The sequence below is a fragment of the Trematomus bernacchii genome, unplaced genomic scaffold (genome assembly GCF_902827165.1).
Source record: "Trematomus bernacchii unplaced genomic scaffold, fTreBer1.1, whole genome shotgun sequence".
Lineage (NCBI taxonomy): Eukaryota > Metazoa > Chordata > Actinopteri > Perciformes > Nototheniidae > Trematomus > Trematomus bernacchii.
This window is the reverse complement of record NW_022987771.1, coordinates 4,126,652-4,154,552: the sequence shown is the minus strand read 5'-3', so window position 1 is coordinate 4,154,552 and position 27,901 is coordinate 4,126,652. Positions and strand designations below refer to the sequence as shown.

At 45.1% G+C, this 27,901-nt stretch overlaps 1 protein-coding gene across 1 annotated transcript in view; it reads left to right on the top strand.

Moving 5' to 3' along the window:
- The window catches only part of kat6a (K(lysine) acetyltransferase 6A), a 44,780-nt gene extending 17,309 nt beyond the window's left edge, over positions 1-27,471 (top strand). The window contains 16 exon segments of the mRNA XM_034148512.1: positions 2,088-2,196; positions 4,114-4,229; positions 5,030-5,111; positions 5,314-5,428; positions 6,725-7,041; positions 8,322-8,434; positions 12,541-12,656; positions 13,239-13,380; positions 15,160-15,321; positions 16,605-16,698; positions 17,200-17,431; positions 18,597-18,789; positions 19,017-19,754; positions 20,804-21,065; positions 21,921-23,539; positions 23,541-27,471. Coding sequence (XP_034004403.1) covers positions 2,088-2,196; positions 4,114-4,229; positions 5,030-5,111; positions 5,314-5,428; positions 6,725-7,041; positions 8,322-8,434; positions 12,541-12,656; positions 13,239-13,380; positions 15,160-15,321; positions 16,605-16,698; positions 17,200-17,431; positions 18,597-18,789; positions 19,017-19,754; positions 20,804-21,065; positions 21,921-23,539; positions 23,541-25,376 — 6,246 coding nt within the window. The 3' untranslated portion in view covers positions 25,377-27,471.
- Positions 27,472-27,901: the final 430 nt, after the last annotated feature.

Genomic DNA, 27,901 nt, shown 5'->3' with positions numbered 1-27,901 from the left:
AACATAAGAGTTTAAAACAGCTCCGCTCTGGTGTCATCAGATCATCAGAGCTCCACTTCGTCTCAGTGGCTCCCTCCTGCCTGCTGGCAAACACCAGCCCAGATGTCAGGCCAGTTGTTTTCCAGCCGCTGCATCCTCTCTGCTGCTGTGACAGAAAGCGGAGGATGTGGAAGCAGTTGGGCGACAGATGTCAGATGCAAGTGTCTCCCGTGTCAGCCATGACGACATGTCGCTCCTCCAGAGTGTCCGTCACTCTCCTCTTCCTCTCAGACGGCTCTTGAGGAGAGCTCGCTCTTAAATCAGAGTACAACACTCTTACAACGTTTAAAAAACACTCCACAAGTTTTCCCAGCTCTTGATAGGGGATTGGATATTTGTTCTTTATTAGGATCCCCATTAGCACTAGCATGAGCATTAGCCGCGTTCACACCAAGTACTTTGCCGTACTTAGTGCCGGCACTTATTACCCCAGGGCACTAAGTACAGATCGCGTTCACACCGGAATAAGTCCCCTGAGGGAAGATTACGCAAATGAGCCGCTGACGTCACTTCGTCTTCTTCTTCTGCTTTGGGTTTACTGGCAGGCCGCAAACCACTTCACGGTGTATACTGCCACCCGAAGTCCCCGGCCGGAAGTCCCCGGAGTTGGGGACTAGCTTCAGTAGAAGCTGCTGGGACTCCCAGCAGCTTCTACTGAAGCCTTCCGAGTAAATCGCCAGAACGCCGACACCTCATCTCGACCGCTCCCATGTTTTATTTTGTGTTGCCTTAAGTTAGTCTCTCTGCGTTTGTGCGCTGGGCGAATGCTAATGCTAATAATGCTAATGCGAGGATAATAAAATGGCGGCTCTACAAAACGTTTCAGAGTTTTACGGGGCGTGGTTTGCAATTCGCCCAGCCAATCAGAACTGAGGCACTTTTTTCCCCCAGGAAAGTACCATCTCTCAGCAGGCACTAAAAATGGGGGTAAAAGTTCCCGGCTTGAAGTACTCTTTTTGGTGTGAACCGTAAGGGGTACTAACGGAACTAAACGCGAAAAGTACGGGGAAAAGTACTCCGGTGTGAATGCGGCTATTGGCTATTCTTCCTGGGGTCCTCACACACACACAACATACATAAACATACATAAAACAAAACGGCTCATAATTTCATGCAATTTACAATGCTATATGAAGTGAAAACTAAAATGGTCATCCAATTTATGGCATATGGGATTTTATTATTATCACAATAAATGAATCCTAGTGATTATTAATGATCAGGATAACCAGGAACATTCTCAGATGAGTGACTAAAAAGCTATCTAGCTCTCTATGATGGTAGAGAAGTGAAAAAACAACTTGTAGTAGTAGTATACTCCATGGCAGCAGTAAGGCTCTTCCCCTCAGGGCTTCCAGGCTTCACAAAGTTTCATCCCAAACCCCCCCCCCCCCCCCCCCTCTTGTAGTTGTGCCTGTGAAGTGCACCTGCAGTGCTTCAGGGATGTGATTTTTCAGCTTTATTGGACACACAAGTCCTATTTGATGTTGGACGACATGTAAAGCGTTTTCCTGCCTTATTTGTTTTCTCGGAGAAAAACCCATCTTGCATTTTGTGCCCGAGTGCAGATCAGATGATGTGTTTGTCCTGCGTTTCAGTACACACCTGCTGACATGGTTTCCGGGAGACACTAAAAGATTTAAGCCGCGCCAGAAGTGAATGTCTGCTGACATGTTTCAGAATAAATGCTGAATTAGGACGCTGGAATTAAACTCCTCAAGCAGAGGAAGTGAGATGCAGCTCAGGAGTCAGCAGAGACTTGTGACACACAAATGGCAGCCGCTAACACGACATCAATTATACAAGCTCACTCCTAACAGTGCAGCTCTCACACTCTTCATTATTCCACAGCCTCTGTCCACACATCCACTGCTCTGTGGTGTCGTTGTAGTTTCTAATGCGCTGTTAATACACACAGCAGCAGTCATTCACTGTGGCAGGACACACAAGGCCGCTCTGTTGTGTCTCATTTGTACACATTAAGCTGTTAAGTTGACTGACAGTCTCTCCTCTCTCCCCCCCCCTCACCCCTTCTCTCTCCCTGCCAGCCGGTGGCCGAGCCCATCCCCATCTGCAGCTTCTGCTTAGGGACCAAGGAGCAGAACCGCGACAAGAGGCCGGAGGAGCTCATCTCCTGCGCCGACTGTGGCAACAGTGGTGAGTGCTGATCTGAGAACAGTGAGACACGAGGCCATAGCTCTGTCTGGGGGGTACACTTCTCTAGTTTTGGGGGTACATTTCTCTAGTTTTGGGTGTACATTTCTCTAGTTTTGGGGGTACATTTCTCTAGTTTTGTGATTAAAACAACGACCGGAGAAGAGGATGCAACCAGCTGATCCAAAATGAACTTTTATTTGTCTACCAGTCAAGTGGCTTATCAATGTTTACATTTTAACAGTTTTACATTTTGGCTTGTGGTGATGGAAATGTATAAGCCACTTTTTTTTTTAACTGTCCAAAGAGGTTGTATTCTACAGTTTGCCTGAATGTAATCATTGCGTAGGTGTGTAGTGTGATTCTGTGTAGTTTATTTATGGCATCCCGTTGGGTTTAACGTCATCTGAACAGGACATCGCACGCTCACTGCTTGATAGCGCGCGAAGGTCCGTTTTATTTGAAATGCAAGTTTGCGTCCAAATGGTTGGAAGATGAGGAGGAAGGACAATCAATACTGTATATAGTCAATGTGAGGTAAAGTGTGTCGCCAATGTAACCGGTTAAAACTCCAAGTGGCGATGAGGTCTTAAAAGGTATTACATTTGACTTCAGGATTCCTGCATATACCCTCAACATGTTCTTCCTTGCATGTAAGGCTTAATCAAAATAGATCAAATCAAATATCGGTCAATATTGAAAATCCAAGAAATGTAGATATTTGGTCTAAAGTGAATTGTGCTTGTTACAAAATATTTCCATAATGAGGTTTTAATGTCAACTGTCATCACCGGCTTCATGTGGATATAATGACTTAGTGGGCAAAGGAAAAGGACAGAACAATAATAGAAACATACACCACTTTACTATTATGCAGCCTTTAAAATCAAGGAAAGACCAAACTTATGCCATATTAGAATATCCAACATCTGAGTCTTTTCACTATATCATAGTAATATGAATATATACTCAGCCCTGCCTGCATGCAGTTTAAAAAAAAAGTCTCCAACAGTGATAATTGAGTTCACAAAAGCTATGACTAAAATATTAGTTATTAATCCTATTCAGTGACAAACATAACAGTAGACCTTCTAGTGAGGATATCATCATGCAATTGTGTTGATGGAAAGACTAAATGTAGTTTTAAAAATATATATTTTGCCAGTCTCTCTGTATTTCTGTTGATATAAAACACACTATTAGAGATTTTTCCCACACAGCAACCACATCGAATTCAATGTGAAATGTAAGGCATCTGAGGATTAAAGCTGTTTTCATTTCTACGATTTACATAAAATTCCCAGATTTCTAAGTCAACTAAAGCCTAAGACAGAACGAGGCTGAGTGAATATGATTTAAAAACAAGGACACTTAGGAAACAGACAAAAAAAACTGACAGAAAACATTTGTTTTTCTGTTTATTTCTAAATAGTTATTTGCAGTTCAAAAGCAAATACCAGCACAAGCAGACATTCTGTAACCATTAAGTATAATCTTTGGCGGCTGCACACAACTATTTTATTATTCTCCTGCCATTTTTTGAAAGAGATGAACACAGTAATAGACAGACTCTGGCAGCGGTCTGTGTTTTCACAGAGATTTGGATATAATTACGGTGTTCCTGCTGCCGAGTGAACGCAGAGGAGACATTGAGTTTCTCTTCTTCCCTCAGCGGGTTTCTGTCCCGCACAAGACCATCTTGTTTGCTGCTCTTCAAAACAGCGAGAGCTCATCTCTGACAGATTGTCTTTTATGTTTGAACACTCTCTTTGCAGCCGGCCTTGATGTAGGGAGGGCTTTCAATTCCAAAAGGAGCTGTTTTTACAATGATGCAAGTGGGTCACGGCTGTCAGTCAGCAGCGCAAAATAAAAAAAGTCTCACTTGTTTGTGTGTGTGTGTGTCTATCTATCTACCTGCAGGCCACCCGTCCTGTCTCAAGTTCTCCCCAGAGCTCACAGCGAGAGTCAAGGCTCTGTGGTGGCAGTGCATCGAATGCAAGACTTGCAGCAGCTGTCAGGATCAAGGCAAGAATGCGGTGAGTGGAAATGCGGCCGAACGGCAGCTGAGAGCATCTCTTCTGCTTAAGTGCCACACTGAGATGCTGATAGACATGTCTGTGGTCGCTGGGATTGAGCTATTTTAGTCAGCATGCCACTCTCTTCTCCTTACCTGTCGAGTGAGGTGTCATTGTTATTCAAATGCTCGTAGGGAGGTTTGACGGCGAGACAAAATGTTCAACACGCTGTCAAGATGCACGATGAGAAACTGGTCTTTAAAGATGGAGAATACAAGGGAAACGAGGAAGATGCTTGATCCAATCCTGATGGATAGGTGCAAAGATCTGTCTAACATTACATTACAAGTATTTTAATGCATTCTTGTGCATAAATGTGTGGAATTCTAGTCAGGTAATTAAAGGAGCTTTGATCATGCTTCACATAATGTATCCTCAAACAAAAATGAAATGCATCTAATTGGACATGAGCGACACGTATTTAATATAAGGAGTGTTTGTTTTTCGACCTGACAGAGCGATATATTTCTATATGAATGAACAAACAGGAAAGTTTAAACGCATGAAAGAAAAACGTACCTATCAATAGGTTGTACCAATATGCTTATGGCAATCATTAAAAAAATGTAGGCTCAAGAAGAGAGAGTGAGAGAAAATGTAATGTCAGAGTTTAAGAACGCCCAATTTGTTCCAGAGAGCTCTCCTGCAATGACTTTATAAGAACTCACACTTTGACCTATTATATCGTTTTAGCTAATTGAACTGGATCCTTTAGTCTCAACTTGCTAATACTCAGTACTTTGTGTGTGTTTGCTGTGCAGGACAACATGTTGTTCTGCGACTCCTGTGACCGGGGCTTCCACATGGAGTGCTGCGATCCTCCCCTCACGCGGATGCCCAAAGGTAAACAAAAACAAGACTCCTTTAAGTCATCACCTCTGTGCAGCCTCCCTTGAATCTGACCGTAATGTCTTGAGATCTCAGGAAGCCCCTAATGCTTCACCATTAAGCGCTAATGTGTTTGAAACGTCCCTAAGCATGTCGGTGTCTGCTCTAAATCCACCTCGGGGTTTATGAACCTGTGCTGTGACTCTTTCTCTCTCAGGCATGTGGATTTGTCAAATCTGCCAACCCAGGAAAAAGGGAAAGAGGCTGTTACATGAAAAGGCAGCACAAATCAAACGGCGCTACAGCGCACCGCTGGGCCGGCCCAAGAACAGGTAGAGAAACGACGTCTTCTTCAATGTCTGCTGAGTCTGTTTCACGGGGGGGGGGGGGGGGGGGAGCAACAGCAACGTGGCCTAGCCAAGTGTCAAAAGAGGCAAAACATTCCCAAAAAAGACCTCAGAATCCGCCTCGAAATGTCATGTCATTTATTACATTTTGATGACATATTTGTTGTTCTTTTTTTGCAGCATCACACATATTCAAACGTAAACTACTCCCTTCAAAAAATAATTACATGTTTTACAATCTAGTTAAAGGGGACCTATCATGCAAAATGCACTTTTTTATGTCTTTTATACATAAAGATGTGTCCCCGGTGTGTCAGGGAACTCACGCAGCGTCAGAAAATAAAACCCTCTCTTTTCCTCCGTACCCAAATCTCTAAAAACGGGGCTACAACGGAGCTGATCCAGATTTGCGTCCGATATGACGTAATATCGGAAATGTAGGCTGGCTTTACACCCACGGCCCTATCAGAAAAGTTGCTATCAGAAACAATGCCCGACTGTTTTGGACATAATATGGTCGGTGTTTACATTAGCATCGCTAACACTCAGAGCTAACCTGTACTGGAGAGCATGTGTGTGAAGAAGCAGGAAATAAAAAGGAACTCACCTTGTGGTATAACCGGCAAGAGAGAAAGCCTTTGAGCTCCATACTGTTTCAGAAATAATCCTTGATAATCCATGATATGGCGTTTCATCACGGTAGTATTTCGTTTAGACAGTAGCTGCCGGGTCCCGCATGAGCGCTTTATACCCCAAATCAACACTTTTGAAACAGGAAGTGAAATTGAGGGATATGAGGCATGGCTAGAATGGGTGATCTGTTTGATATTTTGAGCAAACCACTTCATAGACATGTTTTTTATATATTTGTATATATCTGAGACCTATGCTATTGCCTAAAAATAGCATGATAGGTCCACTTTAAATGAACATGGGAAATTGTTGAGGGGCAATTTTTTAAACACATATGTACCAACCAGTCTGACTCGGACTCAGTCTCTGACTCAGTCTCTGACTCAGTCTCTGACTCAGTCTCTGACTCAGTCTCAGTCTCTGACTCAGTCTCTGACTCAGTCTCTGACTCAGTCTCTGCCTCAGTCTCTGCCTCAGTCTCTGCCTCAGTCTCTGACTCAGTCTCTAATTCAGTCTCTGACTCAGTCTCTAATTCAGTCTCTGACTCAGTCTCTGACTCAGTCTCTGACTCAGTCTCTGACTCAGTCTCTAACTCTCTGCCTCAGTCTCTGACTCAGTCTCTAACTTGCCCCTCTCTCTCCTCGTCAGACCGGGCCGGCCCTTTAAGAAGCTCGGCGGGCGCGGTCGGAGGAAGCGCTCGGCCTCGGCGAACTCGTCCTCCAGCTCGTCCTGCGAGGGTTACCCCGGAGACGACCGGCTGCTGTTCTCGATGCGGGACGACGACGACATGTCTCAGGGCAGCCTGCGGTTCAACAACAAGACCAAAGGCCTCATCGACGCCCTCACGAAGTTCTTCACCCCGTCGCCCGAGGGCCGCAAGGCACGGCAGGAAGTGGTGGATTATTCACAGCAGTGCCGCATCCGGAAGAAAGCGTGTCGTAAAGGAGAAGGAGACGATCGAGGAGGTGAGGACTGGTGGCCGTGTGTCTGCTAAAAACACATTTTACTGCCACTGCACGATGACTTGCAGTCTGCCAATGTGTTTTATGCAAGATGTTGTTCATTTTTTGACAAAAAATAATACAATTTTTCAATAGATGTTTTTATTAAATTACTTTAAAAAGTAACTATGAATTTTAGAATATAATCACGTTAACTGACCAAAAATGGCATTAATAAAGGTTTTGTGCTTGACAGGGCATTCATAAACTAACACACTGTAAAAAGAATGTTGCAATAGTACACTAACAAAATTACAACCTAACCCTGAGACTGTGAAAATGGCTATGGATTTTAAATCCTAAATCTTAAAAATGTTCACGACATAAATTGTTAAAAGTATAATGGAGCCATCCGAATCATGACACACAAAAAAACTGCATCTTCATGCAATATTTCTCTTTGTGAGATTGTCAGCTAGCTGCTTTCCTAACAGACCATCCCTGATGTTACTTATTTGTAAATTGTAGGTCGAGGGTAGTAATGGTGCACAATTGTTTTGTCATTTTCTGCCTGTGAAAATTGTTGCCTATGCATCGAAATAAATAGCTTTGTAAGATAAAGTGGCCACCTGCAGTTCTCTCTCCGCTGAGCTTTGAGGACAGCGTGGAAGAGAAAACATGTGACCGAGCATCAGGAACATTCACTTCCTGTTTCTCTGGCCCCTCTGTCTGTGATTCAGCAGGTTTATAAACCTGTGTGAATGCAAGTGATGACTCAAAACGACTGTAGCCTATATATGAATGAAAGGCCACATCAACCACGATAAAATGTGTATATACAGTATATGTGCCTACGTGGTTAAAAGTCTCAAAATTAGCTATCTATGATTTATTTTACTTGTAATGTGCTATATAAAATAACATTTATATTTTGAGCAATAAACTTTAATTTTCTTAGGTTAATGGCGTCATAAGATATGGCAACAGAGATTTAAAAACTTCTCTCAAAACCTCAAAAGAAGCATCAAAGGAAAATAAATGGTACTTGGTACAACCCTATAAACTACAGGAGAGCAAACTTTATGATATAAAGAAAACCCAAATCTGTCTGATGGTCTTGCCTGTGATAAATTAGCAAAGTCCCCCTGATTTAGAATGAAAATATTAGGGTTTATATCAGGGAAAGCTGTTGTATAAATGCTCCAACTGCCAACAATCAGTCAAACTCACACATTTTAGCACTCGGCCTCTCAAGCTTCTCACTGGATATGCACCAATGTTGACTCTGTGTTTGATCCCTGTAGACAATCAGGACGGCAGCGACTGGCGGGACGAGGATGAGAAACTCCCCGGCCACGAGAACCTGACGGAAAAAGACATCGAACTGTTCAGACACATCCAGGAGCTCGCACTGCAGGTACAGACGCAGAATATTAAATGCCGTTCAAATCTGACCTGACGAGGAGTCAAGTTTTATAGTGAGGGAGCCTGGGACACACTGTTGAGTCTCTGACTGAGGGGGGCCATGCTGGGTTCATAAGACGTGATATTATAAATGTCATTATTATGTTATGGCGTAGTTGCAAGCATTGTGAACCCGGAAATGTTGAGTACACCAAGGTTTTATGGTAGAAATTAATAGTACGGGTCCCCAGCACATAGAAACTGCCGGATGCTAACTTGCAACTGTTTGACAATTTGCACAATTAGCATAAGGCGCTTTCACACTGGAGTACTTTTCCCGTACTTTTCCCAGAAATAGTTCCGATAGTTCTGGGATGTTGCGTTCACACCAAAAAGATTTTTTCGGGAACCTTTTCACCACTTTTTAGTCCCTGCTAGAGGGCATGGACTTTCCTGGGGAGAAAAAGGTTTCAATTTCTGATTGGCTGGGCGAATTGCAAACCTCGCCCCGTAAAACTCCGAAACGTTTTTGTGAAGCCGCCATTTTATTTCCTCGCATTAGCATTATTAGCATTAGCATTAGGCCAGCGCACCAACGGAGAGAGACTAATTTATGGAAACACAAAATAAAACGTGGGATCGGTGGAGTGATGAGGAGGTGTCGGCGTTTCTGGCGATTTACCCGGGGCTTCGAGTGGCGATTTACTGCCACCCGAAGTCCTGGAGTCCGGGGGGCTCCGGGACTTTGGGTGGCAGTATACGCCGTGAAGTTGTTTGCGGCCTGCCAGTAAACCCAAAGCAGAAGAAGAAGAAGTGACGTCAGCGGCTTCATTTGCGTAATCCTCCCTCAGGAACTTATTCCGGTGTGACGGTGATTTACTAGATAGTTCCGGGGAAATAAAAGTTCTGGGAACTATTCCTGGGAAAAGTACTTGGTGTGAAAGCGCCTATTAGTTGCGTTAATTGAAATGGATGGCATTATAGCCGATACGATAATACTTTAATGGTCAGATCAAGTCTGAAATTTGACTTGCATCACAGCAGCTCCATGTGTAACATCAACATAGACAAATATACAGGCACAATACATGAAAAACAAACATTTTTCAAAGACCCTTTAGCGTGCATTTGATCTGGGATTTAGCTCTTTAGTGAGGATTGACTGATGCAAAAAGGAGTGCTTCAGTCTGACTTAATTGAATATGGACCATTTTGGAGTTGTTATGGGGGTTATCGAGGATGCTAAATACATTTCTGATATTTTCAGGATCAAAAATGGCTGTTTGATCCAGGAAGTGGCCATATTTGTACTCTCGGTGCATAGGGCTATATCGGTAATTAATGCTAATCGTGCAAATTGCCCGACATATTGGCATCCAGCCGTTTCTATGTGCTGGGGAACCGTACTATACATTTCTAACATAAAACGTATGAACTCAACATGTGCGGGTTCACAATAGGGCTCTATGGGCTGGCAACTAGACTATAAACCCCCAGAGTGCATAGGAGGAACTGAAAGTCAGTGGGAACTTGGTCCGAGTCAACAACAGCCAGGTGTTAAAAGGTTCAGGTTAGACGAGCTCTGTGGGATGAAGGCACATTTGTGGGTGGAAAAGTCAATGAGCTGTGAGACCATTGTATTTTATTACAACATTAATTTGCCATAGATCGTCTGACAGATTTAACATGATATCAGAAGCTCCATCACCATGTGTGATCGACCACTAAAGGGGCGGGTTCAAATGAGCAATACATGCAAATAATTAGGGGTGATTGACGGATTACTACAAGAGGAATAAAGTGATTTGGTTATATTGGACATTTGCTTGAGTTCCACATTCTGCCTGTGATACTCTCGTGTGTGAAAGAGCAAGGCTGCTCAGTGTAAACATACAAATCATAATCAAGATTATATTGAATATTTACTCACACACTGTGGAAATATGATTCATTTATTGTACTTGTTTTAGATATTACAGTAATCTACTGAGCAGAGAGGGTGATTTATAAAACAAAACGGGTGATTGTGAAACAAAAATCGTCACCATCTTATTTTCAGCCAAACATTTTAATTTCCACATAAAATTTGATTAAATGACCCGCCTTAGTCTCTGCCTTGTCTTAGTTTAGCACAGACACTTGATGTTGATGTCAGAGTACATCCTCTGTTGGATGGAGATGATATGGAGCAGACTAAAGACAGAGTAACACAGCCAGAGCAGTCACAGAGAGGAGATGGAGATTACATTAACGTTCCTCGAGCAGCAGCAGATTGACCGGCTGTTTGTCCAGCGTCACAGGAGTCATATCAAAACACTATCCAACTGAAATGTTCACACCGGTGTTTAAGTGTTGCATGCAGGCAGAGTAGTAAACGTTAATGATGTGTGAAAAGGACAGATGTGAGTATCTAGGTTGAGTTGCTGTAGAGTGAAGAACACAATCATCATAAACAGGAAGGGACTTCCAAACTGCTCTCGTAAATCTCTGAGCTCCACTTAAAGCTCCATCGCTGCGCTAGCAGGTAGCCGGCTCTCTCTGAGTGTCATAGCAAGTGGCTTTTCTCTACTGAGTTAACTAATTCACTGTATGAGCTCAAATGCTCACTGCAGTGGCTCAGGTTTGAGCGTGTGCAAGCCGCACAAAAACGATTGGCACACATTTTCCACGAGTTTATGCAAACTTAAAGTGGACCTATCATGCTATATTTGAATAATATAGTGTAGGACCATACCTATATAAGGCATATTTATACTTTTTTTTTTTTCAAAATACCAAACAGATCATGCATTTTAGCCATGCCTCATTTTGCTCAATTTGACATTTTTTAGCTCTGTTTTAGCAAGGGCAGATTCAGTGAGAACAGCACCATCTAGAGGCCTGGCATATGTACTACAGCGTCTCCAGCGCTTTCGAACGGCAATGGCCATGGCTGTCTCCTCCTGATTGGTGGAGTTGGCCCAATAGCCGTAGCGCCACTGTCCTGACGTCAGGACAGTGTTCAAATGTGGATCAGTTTTTATCAGATCCGTTGCAGCCCCTTTTTTTAGAGATTTGGGTATGGAGGGAAATAGAGAGGGTTGTGTTTTCTGACACTTGGTGAGTTCCCTGGAACACCGGGGACACATATTCATGTATAAAAGACGTACAAAATGCATTTTGCATGATAGGTCCCCTTTAACTAATTCACTGTATGAGCTCAAATGCTCACTGCAGTGGTTCAGGTTTGAGCGTGTGCAAGCCGCAAAAAAACGATTGGCACACATTTTCCACGAGTTTATGCAAACCTAAGCATATTTTGTAATGAGACTAAGGGCTTTACAGACATGATGGCTGCAAATAACTCATTATAAAGTAAAATAATGATTTCAGAAAGATGTTTGAAATACTTTGACAACAGGAGATCTTGGTAATCTACATATAAAGAAAACATGTTGACTCAAGATTTTTAACCTTTCAACCTTTTAGTGACAATACATTTGTTGTTTCAAATAGCTTACTCATATTAATATTTAGATCTTCGTTAGGTAGTGTAAAATCCCAAAAAGTACGACCATTATTGTTTTGTATAAGTTTACACTTTTCAACAATTCTTCCTCAGCCGCTCCCTGGTGTTTAAATGATGATACTGTTTATTCTTGATTTCCCTCCAAATGAGTAGGGGGTGCGCCCTCTGGTGTTCCAGAGAGAACTGCACCCAATAACACATGGAGCAGAAACACCTCGTGCATGCTTCGACCTCGCATAATTATAAACACCGCTTCACTGATGTGTCACTGATGATTTCAGATCTGTGTTTTATAAATTGGGGTTTTCTATTTTCTATGTTGTTGTGTTTTAAAATGTTTTTTACATCATGTAAGGGTTTTCAGTCTGTGCTGGCTATAAGTATGGTTTTATTGTCTCGTGCTTATTAGTTTATTTTTGTCTTATCGGTTTTGTCTAAATGTATTTATGTTGTTTTGAAATGTGCTATATAAATAAAGTTTGATTGGATTGGATATCCAGGAGGCCCTTTCATTATAATCTGACCAATTGATTTATGATCTGCCAATCACTCCGGTTAAACCCTGCACCTGACCTTTTCCCGTTTTCTCTTTTCTTCCTTCCCCCAAACAGAAAGTGGGGGTGACGGGGCCACCAGACCCTCAGATGCGATGTCCGTCAGTCATCGAATTTGGAAAGTTTGAAATCCAGACGTGGTATTCGTCCCCCTACCCCCAGGAGTACAGCAGGTAATGAAACACAGAGACATAATGTACCACAGTCCTCGTAGGCGGCGCCATCAGCAGCAGTGTGATAAAGCTCCATTATTAACCTGTTTACTCTCACACCTACTATAGCAGGGAACCATCAGAGCAGAGGAGGTGTTTCTGATTTGTGTATTTTTATGTTTGTAACATTTAAAAATGTAATTAGACTTACTCTGTTACCAAATGTGCAGCTATTTCTTTATTTTTATTTGAAAGAGGAGTAAATCTTACCGACACTTTTAGGTGCACACACATTTATACGAAACCATACAATGTTATTTGCTACTTTCAAAACAACAGCTGTGATACGTTTTAACAACTTTTATTTTGGATAATCTGCCAATTTTGTATTTAATTAAACGAATCCCTTGTCCCTTAAACTGGCAACAAATAGCAAATGTTGTAATAAAATAGTTTTAGGAAAACCAGCAGATATCCAAATCTGAGAAGCTGGATTCAGAGTTTGCAAATGTCGCTATTGAAAATAAACAATTGTCAAGACGGCTCCAGCTTTTTACAACTTTTCTGTCACTCACTTCTTCCCCTTCGCTCTGCCCTGTCCAGACTACCGAAGCTGTACCTGTGTGAGTTCTGCCTGCGCTACATGAAGAGCCGCAGCATCCTCTACCAGCACATGAAGAAGTGCAGCTGGTTCCACCCCCCCGCCAACGAGATCTACAGGAAGGAGGACGTCTCTGTTTACGAGGTGAGGAGCTGCTAGCTGCTAATGTGCTAATAATGTGCAAGAGTGATGGAGTAACCTGCGCCATCATCCTCACTTCTTCATAACTTGCACCTTGTTTTTTACTCTAGCCCTGGTTGTTGCCTCAGACTAAACAATATAGTCCGGTCAAAGTTAGGGCGGCCACAAACAACACATTTTCTATCAAACTATCAATTTATCAGATTAATCTAAATTATTAATTATTCACATCTAATATTTAACTGAACATTTAATTAAAGTAAATTATATTTTATCAAACTCTATGTCAGTGTATCATTTAGCACCAAACCACCTAAATACATGTTCACATATTTAAGTGTAACGGCCCGTCCACACTTTGAATGGGCTGACGTCACGCTTTGCCGAACTGCATTGTGGTTCCGTCGCTTCGCTTTGCTCACGTTGCTCGCTTCAAAAGTTGAGAAAAGTTCAACTTTTGAAGCTTCGACGGAAGCGTCAGCCAATCAAATCATATGCCAGTACAAGCTCTAGCCAATCAAACCGCGTGCTTGTGTGTCCGGGGCGGGAGATTCATGTGATTGGTTGTTGGTCGAGTTTCAGACACGCCTGCCGGCAAGCTTCAACGCACGCTGCCGTGTGGACGCTGCGTAAAACTGTGCATCAAGATTTGCATTTTAATACTTTGCTTATATTTTTACAGAAGGTTTTATATGGAGTGAGTTTTAGTGTAATATTAAAAGAGTACTGTAGTGGGAGCAGTATTTTTACAGGGCATATTATTCTATCAAAATATGCTACCACTTTAATCTTAAACCAAGATATCTTAATGGAGCTATTATAATGGGAGGAGGCTGTGGCTCAGTGGAGAGTGCGCTGAACTTTGAATCAGGGGATAGCAAGTTCGAGTCCCACTGCAGTCAGCATGTCGTTGGGTCCCTGGGCAAGACACCAAATTGCTCCTGTGGGGATTGTCCACAGTACTGAGTATGTAAGTCGCTTTGGATAAAGGCGTCTAACAAGTGACATGTAATGTAATGTAATAATAGAGTATCAAAATATGCTTACACTTACATATGCACTACACTTTCAAAATTGGTAGATTTGGCTATCCATTAGACATAGACTGTGGGCTAATACGCACATTCATATATTAATAATTGACAATACTTTACTCCAACTTTACGATAATAAAGTATGTTTATTAGTCCATTTCCTAATGGTGTTTAATTAACATCCTTACCAACTGAAGTGCCACCAGGGAAAGTCACTGATATTATTAGAATAATTAATAATAAGACATTTTCAGTTAAGCTCTTCCTCCGGCTCTCGTAGTGCAGCGGCAGATTAATTCAGAGTTGAGGTGTCTCTGCAGCTCCTGTTTCTCTGCAGGAGAGAGCAGGGATACCTGGCCTCCTGCCAGCCTCCCTCCTTCCTCCCTCCTTCCTCTTTACGGCTCTTTGTTTCCCTCTCTATCGTCTGGGTCTCCAGAGACACGTCTGAGCTCACTGCCTGACACGAGCTTCTACTTCATTCTCCCTCACTTTGGTCCACAGCAGCTTAAAGATGGACTGCCCTGTTTCTTCTAGTCGTTTATATGGGGGTAGAATTGTCTCAATATTATTTCTGTGAACAGAAAAATAATTGTGTGTAATTGTGTCATTTGTAAATGTAAAACCCCTTCCACAAATGCATTACAAATATTTGCAAACTCTAAGCCTTAATGTCTTTCATTTTTATAAAGCACTTTGAATTGCCTTGTGTTGAAAGGTGCTATATAAAGAAACTTGCCTTGCCTTCCAGGTTGATGGGAACGTGAGCACAATCTACTGTCAGAACCTGTGTCTGCTGGCCAAGTTGTTCCTGGACCACAAGACCCTGTACTACGACGTGGAGCCCTTCCTCTTCTACGTCCTGACCCACAACGACAGCAAAGGCTGCCACCTCGTCGGATATTTCTCCAAGGTAAGAAGACCATGATGCAGATAAAAAGACAGGGGACTCATCCTGACACACATCTTAAAACAACACAGATCCTTAATGTGCATTTGATAATAAAGCCTTCCAATCTTTCCCATGGAGGGATATATACAAAACTTTGGGGGGGTTATAACACTTTTAAATTATATTAAAGGTGGGGTAGGTAATTCACTTCAGAAACACTTTTTGTTATCTTCCATGGAATGCTCTTAACATCCCGATAGCAATGAATAAATTAAATGCTTTGACAATAAATACATAAAATGTCATCTGTGGAAGCCGTGGCGCTGTAAAAAGCACGACCAATCATCTGAGCCGGCTCGGCTAAAATAACTGGATGGCCTACCTGCCTGTCAGCCTTCCATCTGTGCACAAACTTATCTCGTGCCCTCATTGGTCATGTGCGCGTTCGTGTGTGTTGGAGGAGGGGCTCTGTAAGGAAGTCTGAAGGAAGGGGCAGATTTCTTTTCGGCTGCGTACTTTCAAATTCTAGCGCACTCAAGCTGGTTTCTCCATTCTTACCTACCCTACCTTTTAAAATATGAATATTACAGAGCTATAACATGATAATGACGACTTTTCTTATCTTGGCTCGTAACAGAGATCAGCAGAATGACTTTTGCTAACATTCATATCAACTACAACTTCTTTATATGAATGAAAACAATATTCTTCTTGAGGTAGCACTGTTCAAACGCACCTCAATCACTTCAGCGGGATATAATAATTGGCATTGTAAGCTTATTAAAGAAGACACATGTGACCGGTTAAGGTTGAAAGAAAAACAGCTGTTTCGAAATACTTTTCAAGCATTTCTGTGAGAGTAAGACAGCAACTTGTGCTTGGTGTCAGTCTCTCTGCAACTGTCTTCTCCGTGTCCACCACACAGCCCCCATTATTCCTCCTTCTTTTTGTAGAATGGATACCCCTGTAAATTAGCACCACCTTGCACAAACTTACAAAAACAACATTAGCCATAATTGAGGGAAAAAAAAGATTTAAATTGATTTGCATTGGCTTCCCTCGCCCCACACAGGTGCATAGCTTCAAAACAAACATGTTGTTCTGCAGATAAACAGTGAGCGCTGCCGCCCCTCTGTGGAGTTTGTAGACGCAGGTGCTCACATTAGCATGTCTCCTCTCTGCCAAAACACAGCAGTTAGTGAGCGGACGCAGCACCATCAGCACCCATCTGCTCTGTGATGTACTTCCATTATATTTCTTTCTTCTAATGGTGGAATGTATCTGTGCGTTTCTCTTTTCTCCAGGAGAAGCACTGTCAACAGAAATACAACGTGTCATGCATCATGATTCTTCCTCAGTACCAGCGCCAGGGCTACGGGCGCTTCCTCATCGACTTCAGTAAGGACATAAACAAAAAATAACTACAGCGACAACACCAATAACTGTGATAGACAGTATAGTATAGTATAGGGCTGTATGATTTGTGGAAAAAAATGCACTGAGATAATGTTGACTGATATTGCAATTACAATACGATTTGCAAAACTATAGGTAAATGATGTTTTTTTACATGATTCACATTATCATTAATATTATTATTTGTATTTTTTATGTAAGAGTACCTGTACCAAACAAGGATGTTTTAGTCTGTATATTACACTTCTCAATATTATCATTTCATTAAAAGTCGTATTAATTGTGCAGCTCTTTATCTGTCAATACTTGTTCGAAAAACACCACTCGTCACCGGCTTGAGATAATAAATACATGTATCCTGATATTGAAGCTCAAGCCGGTGACGAGTGATGTTTTTCTAACAATACTCTTTTAATAAACTGAATGAACAAATACATAAGAAGTTGCTCAAGATGTCCCTCTTCTCCCCCCCCCCCCCTGCAGGCTACTTATTGTCAAAGCGCGAGGGTCAGCCCGGCTCCCCAGAGAAGCCCCTGTCGGACCTGGGCCGGCTGTCCTACATGGCGTACTGGCGCAGCGTGGTGCTGGAGTGTCTCCACGAGGTCCGCGACCGGCAGATCACCATCCGGCAGCTCAGCAAACTGACGGGGATCTGCCCGCAGGACATCACCACCACGCTGCACAGCCTCATCATGCTGGAGCAGCGAGGGGACAGGTACCAGCACTACCTTTTATTCTAGAGCAGGGTTGTTCAAACTTTTTTCACCGAGGGCCACATACAGAAAAATATACAAAGGGCTGGGCCACTCAGTAGAGCAGAGGTTTATCGCCTCATAAGTTCAGTTATAAGTTAGCTAAATGAATCAAATGTAGGTACATGATGCTCGTGAGTGTTGGCAGCTCATCCCTTAAAACAGAAGATTGATTATAATAAGGAGAAATAGGAAGGGTGTATTTCAAGCTTGTTATGTAAATAAGTCATTGGGCTTTTTTCTTATCAACTAAGATATGTTAGAAAATGTTTCCAACTTTAATCGACTGAATTTATTTGAAAAGTGGTCTCATTAACACATGAATACTACTGTGTAATATATTTTTATATTTATATTTAAGAAGTACAATATAAGACAAGCACAAGTTTCATTTGTGGGCCGTACTCCATTATACTTTTTGAATTTGCTGAGGGCCGATTCAAAATGGTCCGCGGGCCGCATTTGGCCCCCGGGCCGTAGTTTGGACACCCCTGTTGTAGAGTTCAAGTAGACAACAAATGATATACAGTGCAGAAATATCACTGTGGTTATTGGAATCATCCACCTGATAAATGTTAAAATTCCACAAGTTTATTGAAATATCAGGATCAATGTTAGTGTGTAATGGCATAAGACAACACGTATATATATCTGGGTTCAGAATGCACTCCTTTGGGTTTATTTATAGTGTCGTGTTCTGTGGTTAAAAGTTTGAAGTCGGTGGACATTGTGATAAAAACATTTAAGTGAGCTTACTTTTAAAATGTCTTCATTGTTTCTCCTGCGTGAGAATATATTATAACTGAATATAGTGCAGTGGAAAACAAAAGGAGAATCTGTTGGAGACAGAGATGCTCACCACGTGCTAATATTCAGTCACATTTTAGCAACAGTCAAATTGAAAGGCGTTGAGTTTGAACTGATTTAAAAAACACTGACACGCCTTTTAATGTAAGCAAAGATAGAACAATCTTATTCCAACCACTAAATATGCATAAGAAAACTGTATGGGCATTGCAAGCTAACACATATGTGTGGATGGATAATCTGACACACACAGCAGTGTTCTTTTCAAAAACACGATATCTCCTGTTTTAACGCTGGTGAGTCTTCCTGCTGTGTGCTCAGGCTGGTCCTGGTGCGGCGGGAGAAGCTGGTCTCGAACCACATGACCCGCCTGAAGGCCCGGCCGCGGCAGATGGACGTCGACCCCGAGTGTCTGCGCTGGACCCCCGTCATCGTCACCAACACGGTGGTGTCTGACGGAGACGAGGAGGATGACGAGGAGGATGAAGAGCCAGAGGAGGACAAAAGCAAGGAGGTAAATGTGTAGAAAGGATATTCGAGTAATATGAATCCAACATTGATGATCTTTGACTGTTGAATCCTCACACACAAAGTCACATGACCTTGGTATTGTAACTCAATTTCATAAACATCAAGAAATGCTCTTAAGTTGGTCGTGTGTTTCATTTTCAGTCAAAAGTCTTAGATTGATCAAAATGGTTGTATATCATTATTGATTTTGTTTTTTTATCTTTATTATAGATCAAACCAAGTCACAAGGTCCCTCCGGTGTCCTGGCACATGCGCCAAGCGAAGAAGAGGATGGAGGAGGACGAAGACGACGAGGAGGAGGAGGAGGAAGAGGAGGAAGAGGAAAGAAAAGGCTTCCCGGGGTTTCCCATCAGCCAAAGCTCTCCCCCCTCTCCCCCCTCTCCTCCCTCTCCTCCCCCCCGCTGTCCGCCCCCTGCACCAGAGCAGCTACGCCCGACTCCCCCGACAAACGGAGAGCGCAGACCGCGGGGGCGCCCGCCAAAAAACTGGCCCTGGGGGAAGGTGAAGGACAGCCCGCGGGCGGGACGGCCTCCTAAGATCCGCCCGGTGGAGGACGAAGACGATGAGGAAGACGAGGAGAGGACCGAGGGAGGGAAACACCCCGGCTCTGCCAGTAGCCCCCCCTCCCTTTTCTCCCTGGACAGACAAGAGTCCACCACCTTTCACTCGCTGGACATGGCCCGGCACCCCTCGATAACCCCCACGCGCAGAGGGCGGCCCCCCAGGAAAAAGAGGGGCCCTAAGCCCAGACTAATAGACGGACCTGAGGGGCCGCTGCCTCTGGGGGCCGTCAGGAAGAACAGCTTCAGTGAAAGCAGCGAAGAAGAAGAGGATGATGATGATGAAGACGATGAGGAGGAGGATGAAGATGATGATGATGATGATGATGAGAGGAGGGCATGCTCCCCCCCCACACTCACCAAGCCCACCATGTCGCTCAAATGCAAGGTGAGAAACTGACCGTAACTATTTAAATCTGGGAATTAAGATGAATGCATTCTGTTATAGCCAGGGTTCAAAACATCAACATCAATGAGCATTTAGTTATCCAGTGTCCTCGAAGTCTGTAGTGTGAGTCGGGTTTTATCATTTAAAGTGGACCTATCATGCTATATTTGAATAATATAGTGTAGGACCATACCTATATAAGGCATATTTATACTTTTTTTTTTTCAAAATACCAAACAGATCATGCATTTTAGCCATGCCTCATTTTGCTCAATTTGACATTTTTTAGCTCTGTTTTTGCAAGGGCTGATTCTGTGAGAACAGCACCATCTACAGGCCTGGCATATGTACTACAGCGTCTCCAGCGCTTTCGAACGGCAATGGCCATGGCTGTCTCCTCCTGATTGGTGGAGATGGCCCAATAGCCGTAGCGCCACCGTCCTGACGTCAGGACAGTGTTCAAATCTGGATCAGTTTTTATCAGATCCGTTGCAGCCCCTTTTTTAGAGATTTGGGTATGGAGGAAAATAGAGAGGGTTGTGTTTTCTGACACTTGGTGAGTTCCCTGGAACACCGGGGACACATATTCATGTATAAAAGACGTACAAAAGTGCCTTTTGCATAATAGGTCCCCTTTAACATTTAGTCATCATTTTAACTAATACTTGTAACCATGTGCTCATTTGCTACATTTCCACACATCTTTTTATATAACTCCATACATCTGAAAATGCTGTCAACAGGCTTAAAACAAAATCCCTTTTCGCTTTATTGTTAAATATAAAATCTTCTATAAATCAGGCTATCAATGCTAAGAACAAAGCCCACTGTAAAAACCTTCAGAATCAAGATATGAAACTGAGTCGGACATCTCCACTCTAGTAGCACCAGATCAATCTTATGAGGCATTATCTAATGTGCAATTTTGGTGAATTTAGGAGAAATCCACTGAAGCATTACACAAAGTAAATACCTAAATGTGTATCTTGGATGCTTTTTGTAGTGTCTTTTGCGAAACACACCTAATAACCCGCCCTGTTTTTACCCAGAAGCCGCTGAGAAAGCGTCGTTTTCGGCAGCGCAGCCACCCTCACAGCAGCGTGGTGACGGAGACCATCTCTGAGACCACGGAGGTGCTGGACGAGCCCTTCGTAGACTCCGACTCAGAGAGGCCGATGCCCCGACTGGAGGAGGAGACGCCGCTGGGACACCCACTGCACCGATATCCCCCCAGCCGCTCCGCGCTGAGGCTCTCGGACCCCGTGCCCAAGAGGGGCCGACACTCCCACCTCTCAGACTCAGAGGAAGATGGTGAGCAGACACTGTTTCAGTGCCAAAGTTGGCAAGATTTAGTGATGAGTGTAAATACTGTAGAGCTGCAATGACGAGTCGATAAATAATGATAATTACTATACATATTGATAATTAAGTGTTTTTTGTATTTAATACTGGCAGAAGAAGCAGCCTCTCACATGGATATTTTCTGCTTTTATAGACAATTTAAGAAATTCAGAAGGACAGTTTTTACTTTTTTATTGACCAAACCTTTAATTGATCTAAGACAGGGGTCTGCAACCTTTTTGACCAAAAGAGCCATTTTGCCCCCTTTTCCACCAATTTCTTTTGTCTGGAGCCGCAAAACATATTTGATAGCTTGATAGCTTATAAAGTTGTATATATTCTTACATCAGACAAAAACTACAGTTTTTTTGCATTTATTATTTATTACATTATAAAACTGTTAACCTCTAATAATAAACAAAGAACTCATATAAGGAGAATACAAAAAATACACAGGCCTACTTTAAAATAGGTTATTCACCTGCAAGAAAAGGCGCTGGTGCGGGACCGTAGCAGGATGTGACGCATATTTTAGTTAACCTAATTAAAACCGTTTATTTTTTATTTTTATGTTTCATAGTATCACCTCAAAATACAAGATACGAAACATTTTCAACCGTGCAACAAAATATAAATGGTCCTACAAATATTTTTATTTTATTTCCTTCTTATTTTTGTCTAAGCTCAAGGGAGCCAGAGTAGAGGGCTTAAAGAGAGCCGCGGGTTGCCGACCCCTGATCTAAGAGATACATTCATGGATGATGAAAATCTTTGTTGGTTTCTGTGCAGCTGTATCTAACTGTCTTCTCTCCTTGTCTCTCTCAGAGCTCACGCCTGTGCTGAAGCCTGTGGCTGCTCTGCAGGCAGCTCCATCAGAGACGCTGTCGGCTAACCCCGAGGTCCCAGTGAAGAAGAAGAAAGGCTGGCCCAAGGGAAAGAGCCGCAAACCCCTGCTGTGGAAGAATCAAGGACCTGAAAAAACCCCTGCAGCTGGAGAAGGACTGACGCTAAGTGGGGATCCCCCACCCCCTAAAATCAAAATGAAGCCTGGCCGCAAGCCCCGAAGCTGGTACCTGCAGCGGGCCCAGGAGGAGGCGGAGAGGCAGGAGCAGGAGACACAAAGGCTGCAGGAGCAGGGTCTGGAGAAGGAGCCCCACCTGCTGCAGACAGACGACCGCAACAAGCAGCGCAGAGCCAACAGCGACAGCAAACAGAAAGACTCGGACGACGAAGACGACTATCTGCCTAAGCCTGTGGAGCAGAAAGTGCCCAGGAAGAGAGGAAGACCGCCCAAGATCCGCAGCCAGCCTCCACAGCCCGCCCCCAAACCGACTCCCACCTCCGAGCCAGAGGAGGAAGAGGAAGAGGAAGAGGAGACTGAACAAACCTGGGAGGAAGAGAAACCCAGCTGTCCTCCGTCCCGCCCCTTGCTGTCCCCGTCTTCCTCCTCCTCCACCTCAGGGCCCCGGGCCCCACCGTCCCAGCCTCAGGACACAGACATGGGCGACAGGGAGGAGGAGGACGATGATGAGGAGAGGGAGGAAGAGGAATGCAGGAGCACGGGGAGCGGCGGCGGCGGCGGCGGCGGCATCAACAGGCGAGCCGCGGTCACACCGGGTTCAGGAAGCAGACGCAGCGAGGATCACGACGCAGACGACGAAGGTGACGGACACCTGGAGGACAAGAGCAACGGCAGCAGCAGCAAGAAGAGGAAAAGCCAGGACTCTGAAGACGAGGATGAGGACGAAGACGAGGAGGAAGAGCCGGCCTCCCGTGCCAGCTCCCCTCCGGTCAAAGAAGAACCCCAGGGCGGAGAGGCTTTTTTGGACATGGAGAACAGCGTGGCCCGCGACTATGTCAGCAAGCAGGAGGAGGAAGAAGAGGAGGAGGAGGAGGCTGAGGAGGAAGGGCAGGAGGTCAAGACTCGGCCCTCGTCAGCCGACCCGCAGCAGGAGGAGCGGCGGCGCCGGGAGCAGGAGGAGTCGGCAGCGGCGGCCGCAGCCGTGGAGACCGTCACCGCCATGTCCGCTCCTCCCGAGCCCATGGAGCTGCAGCCGCTGCACCAGGAGGACAAAGAGGTCACGCTGTTGATGGAGCCCCAACACCCCCACCCGCACTCCTCTCACCCCCACCAGCACTCCGAATTCAAAGAGGAGCTGGGCCACCATCAGCAACACCACCCCCATCACCACTCCAACGAGCTGGACCTGGAGACCATGCAGGCCGTGCAGTCCCTGACTCAGGGGGAGGCGCAGGACGAGGAGGCGGAGCCACAGCCGCACCACGGGGCCTACCAGGACTGTGAGGAGACCCTCGCCGCCTGCCGGACCCTGCAGAGCTACAGCCACACGGGGGAGGCGGAGGAAGAGTCTCTGGCGTTGGTGGAGGACTGCGGGGCGTCCCAGCACAGCAGCCCCCTCCCTAACCCCAGCGCCACGCCGCTACCCCAGTCAGTCCGTGCGCTCTGTGAATAGCCCGGGGTTAACCTCCGGGATCATGGACACCACTCCTGCCGGGCCTAGGGGAGGAACCCCCGGACCCACGGGAGCAGGGGGCGGAGCAGGAGGAGCCGGAGGAGGAGGAGGCTACACCCAGATCACACCGGAGCATCCCAGCTCTCTGTCGGCCCCCTCCCAGCAGAACATGGAGACTTCACCGATGATGGATGTGCCCTCGGTGTCAGACCACTCCCAGCAGGTGGTGGACAGCGGCTTCAGCGACCTGGGCAGCATCGAGAGCACCACGGAGAACTACGACAACCCCAGCAGCTACGACTCCACCATGGGCGGGACGGGGAACGGAGGGGGGATGTCGGCCGTAATGGCGGGAGCTTCCTCAGCTTCCTCGTCGTCGGCCTCGTCTTCTTCAAACTCGGCGACCCCGTCCTCCTCACAGTCCAACAACTGCTCCTTCGCCCCCGCCCCCAGCCTTACCTCCCCCACAGGAAGCGGAGGGTCCCAACATGGGATGGGCAACTGCAGCCTCATCCAGCAAACAGGGCCCAACACTGGACCTGGAGCCGGTAATGTGGGCGGTGCTGTGCCCCAGCCCCCGCCTCCTCCACCACCGTCCATCACCCCCAACTGCGGCATCAAGTCTCCGCAGAGCTGTGTGATCGAGCGGCCCCCCAGCACCAACCACCAGCAGCAGCAGTCACAGAAGAAGGTTGCTCAGCAGCAACAAGCCTCCAACCCCTCACCGTCCGCTCCTACACCACAACAGCAGCAGCAGCAGCAGCAACAGCAGCAACAACAACAACAACAACAGCAACAACAACAGCAGCAGCAGCAGCAGCATCAACAACAACACCAACAGCAACAACAACAACAACAACAACAGCAGCAGCAGCAGCAGCAGCAACAACAGCAGCAGCAGCAGCAGGCCCTGTCCCAGTGCAGCATGGGTAATGGCTTTTCCTCCACCCCCATGATCATGGAGATCCCTGAGAGTGGCGGTGGAGGGGGGGGCCGCACCCTGTATGAGCGCATGGGTCAGGACTTTGGCACGGGGGGCTACCCTCAGCCCTCCGCTACCTTCAGCCTGGCCAAACTCCAACAGCTCACCAACACCATCATGGACCCCCACGCCATGCCCTACTCTCATTCGGCCTCCGTCACCTCCTACGCCACCAGCGTGTCCCTCTCCAACCCCGGGCTGGCCCCGTCCCCCCACGCCCCCCACGCCCCGCTCTCTCAGGGCCAGCCCACCATGACGCCCCCCCCTAACCTCAGCTCCGGCTCCATGAACCTGGGCTCGCTACAGCTTCAGTGCAACATGCCCAGCGCCAACCTGGGTCTGGGGCCCCCGCCTCACACGCAGCGGCTTCAGGGCCAGATGGCGACGGTCAAGGGCCACATCTCCATCCGCTCCAAAGCCACGCAGCAGCTGGCCCCCGCCCCGCACCAGCAGCAGCTGTACGGCCGCAGCTCTGGGGCCGTGGCCATGCAGGGCGGCCCCCGCACCCTGGCTGTTCAGCGCGGCATGATGCCCAACCTCATGCCCACGCCGGCGCCCTACAACTCCATGAACATGCCGCTGAACGCCATGTCGGCCGGGTATCGGATGCCCCAGCCCATGATGAACAGCGGCTACCACGGCAACCCCCCATACATGAACCAGCCGGCGCAGTACCCCATGCAGATGCAGATGGGCATGATGGGCGGGCAGGGATACCCCCAGCAGCCCATGCAGCCCAATCACCACGGCAACATGATGTACACAGGCCCCACCCATCACAGCTATGCCGGTGTACCCAAACAGTCGCCGTACATGAGCAGATGAGCAGCAGAGACGAGGGAAAAATGATACTCGCTGAACTCTAAATGTCCAAATTTCTCCTGTTACCCTCTCCGGGGCTGCGGCAGGCGCCGGGGGGGCGGAAGTGACGGAGACACAGAGGGTCTATGGGTTTCCTGTTTTTCTACGTTGTCATTTTGTCCATTTTCATTTGGGCTCCCCTCCCCCTCCTAGCAAGCAAGTGGCTGGGGCTCCCGGTTTAGCGGGTTGTGTGAACATGGACCTTCTGCTGCAGGCCCACACACTCCTTCGTCATGTGATCTTAACACAGGCCCGGGAGAGCGGGGGGACAGGAGGTAACACGGAGAAAGACAATACAGGAGAACCTCGCCTCTTCAGACTGCGAATGAAAAACAGTGGTTTACTGAATATATTCAACCATGCACACAATCTTTTAATTGATATAGGAAGCCTTACCTTGGAAAAAAAAGAGACATTCTGGGCAAATCGTTTGTTTTGTTAAACATATTGTTGAATCTTATTTTCGTTGTCGTTGTTTTCGTTGTTTTTTTAAATACTTGTGTGCAGTCCGACCTCTTATATGCTTTGGTCTTTATATGTGTGGCATTCTGAAAAGGTGATACACACCCTCTCGCTCTCAGAAACCCCCGAAACGTGTCTGCCGGGCTGCATTTCACCCGGTTCCAGAAGAAGCATCGGAGCGGGGCCTCCAGGTGTGCGAGGTGTCGAGCTATTCCCAGAGTCTTCCCGGATCCATCTTGTTCTACCAAATAAAACAACAGCAAAGACACAGGAGACACGCGTTACTGTCTGTTGAATGAAACAAGTAGCATTATTTTCCAGTTTTCCGCCACTCTTAGATGTAAATATTCTGGTACTTCCCAATATCCAGCACACACACACATACACACACTGGCTAGTGCTAATTGGTAGCTAGCTCAGGAAAGTAAAACATTCAGCTGTTCTTGTTCACACTCCACTGACAGACGGCATAATATGTCAGCCTTTTTTAGCAGTTTACAGAACAAACGGTGGGATTTCCATTGAACTGCTTTAACGAAAGTCGGTCAGCTGAAAGTGTATGCGACCCAGAGAGGTCTGCTTTTGAATGGTGTATTCTGTTAAAACTGTATATTTTTCGTATTTCTTTGCTGCATAAGTCTGCACTCCCATTAGCTAGACGTATGGCGGGACAGTCGGCCTTTATAAAAGGTGCCTAAAGCCTGATCTAGTGCGCGGATTGGCCCTCACTCAGAGGCACGCTCGTATAAAGCAGGGTCGGAGGAAGAGTTCGAGGTTCTGTTGGTTGACTCCATGTACCAGTATTCAAAGTCAAAAGAGGAGATTTTCATTTTTTCTTACAGACCTGGCATTGCATACTTTATTTGTGTGTATTGTTCTCTACTTTATTTTTGTGTTTCTTTTTGTTTCTGAATTTGATCAGACTGGGCAGCTTTCTTTTATGACACGAGCTGACTCTTTTTGACTTTAGAAAACCTATTGTAGAGAAAATGTTTTTTCTATAATATAAAAAGGAAACTCTGACATTGATATTGGTACTGTCATTTTTTTCACTTCTGTTTCAGGAAAAAAAAACAATACATATTTTTTAGCTCGCCTCTTGGGTAATGATTACTAAGAAATTCAAAATTTAAAAAAATTACCACTCACTTTTAGTGACTTTAAGATGCCTTTAACCTCTCCATTCCATCTCATCTCTAGAGTTTTCTATCTTTGTGTAGTATATTAATGCTATTTTAAACAAAAGGACTACAAATATCTAAAGGTCACTTGGCATTCTTTTCTTTTTTTACTTGTGTGTGTATAGGATGACTTCCTTACATTTAAGAGGCATGTAAAAAGGAGCTCAGTATATTTCTGTCTGTTTATATCGCTTCCCTTTTTGTATCCTTTGTAATTGTACATGTTGCGTTGTATGCTAAGAGAGAGCGCAAAATAAAGAGAGGAGAGACAGCAGTGAAGGCGGCCTCCACTCTCTTCTCTCTCCCTGTATGTATTTCCATTTATTCTGTTTTTTTTTTCTTTCTTTCTTAGCAAGTACTTTCAAAGAACTCTGTACATTTTAACATAAAATGAAAATAAATTATGTTGAGCCATTCATGTTTTCCTTGAGATTTTTACAGTTCCATCTTAGTCAATTCAACCAATAAAATAGTATCAGTACATAAAGATGCGTTATGCTTACCCCTTGTGCCTCATAGGGACATTTTTCAGTATTCAGATATATATTAATGCTAACACAAATGCTCGAAATGCTGCTCCTATATTAAGTCAATAAAATGCAGACACTCTTAAGAGTCTTAACTTTTTTTTTAAAGTCCCTGTTTTAACAAATCTATCCACATCTTTGATCCAACAGCCATTTATCAGGATAAATGCCTCCCTTGTTTCCACTACACACTTATCTTTGACGTCATCCTAACACTTAGTAGACATAAAAAAATGATAGTTTTTTTTTTTTTTTTTCACTTATATAATATAACATAAAAAGCTTAAGGTAAACCAACTGGCAAAAAAAGGCTCTGAAA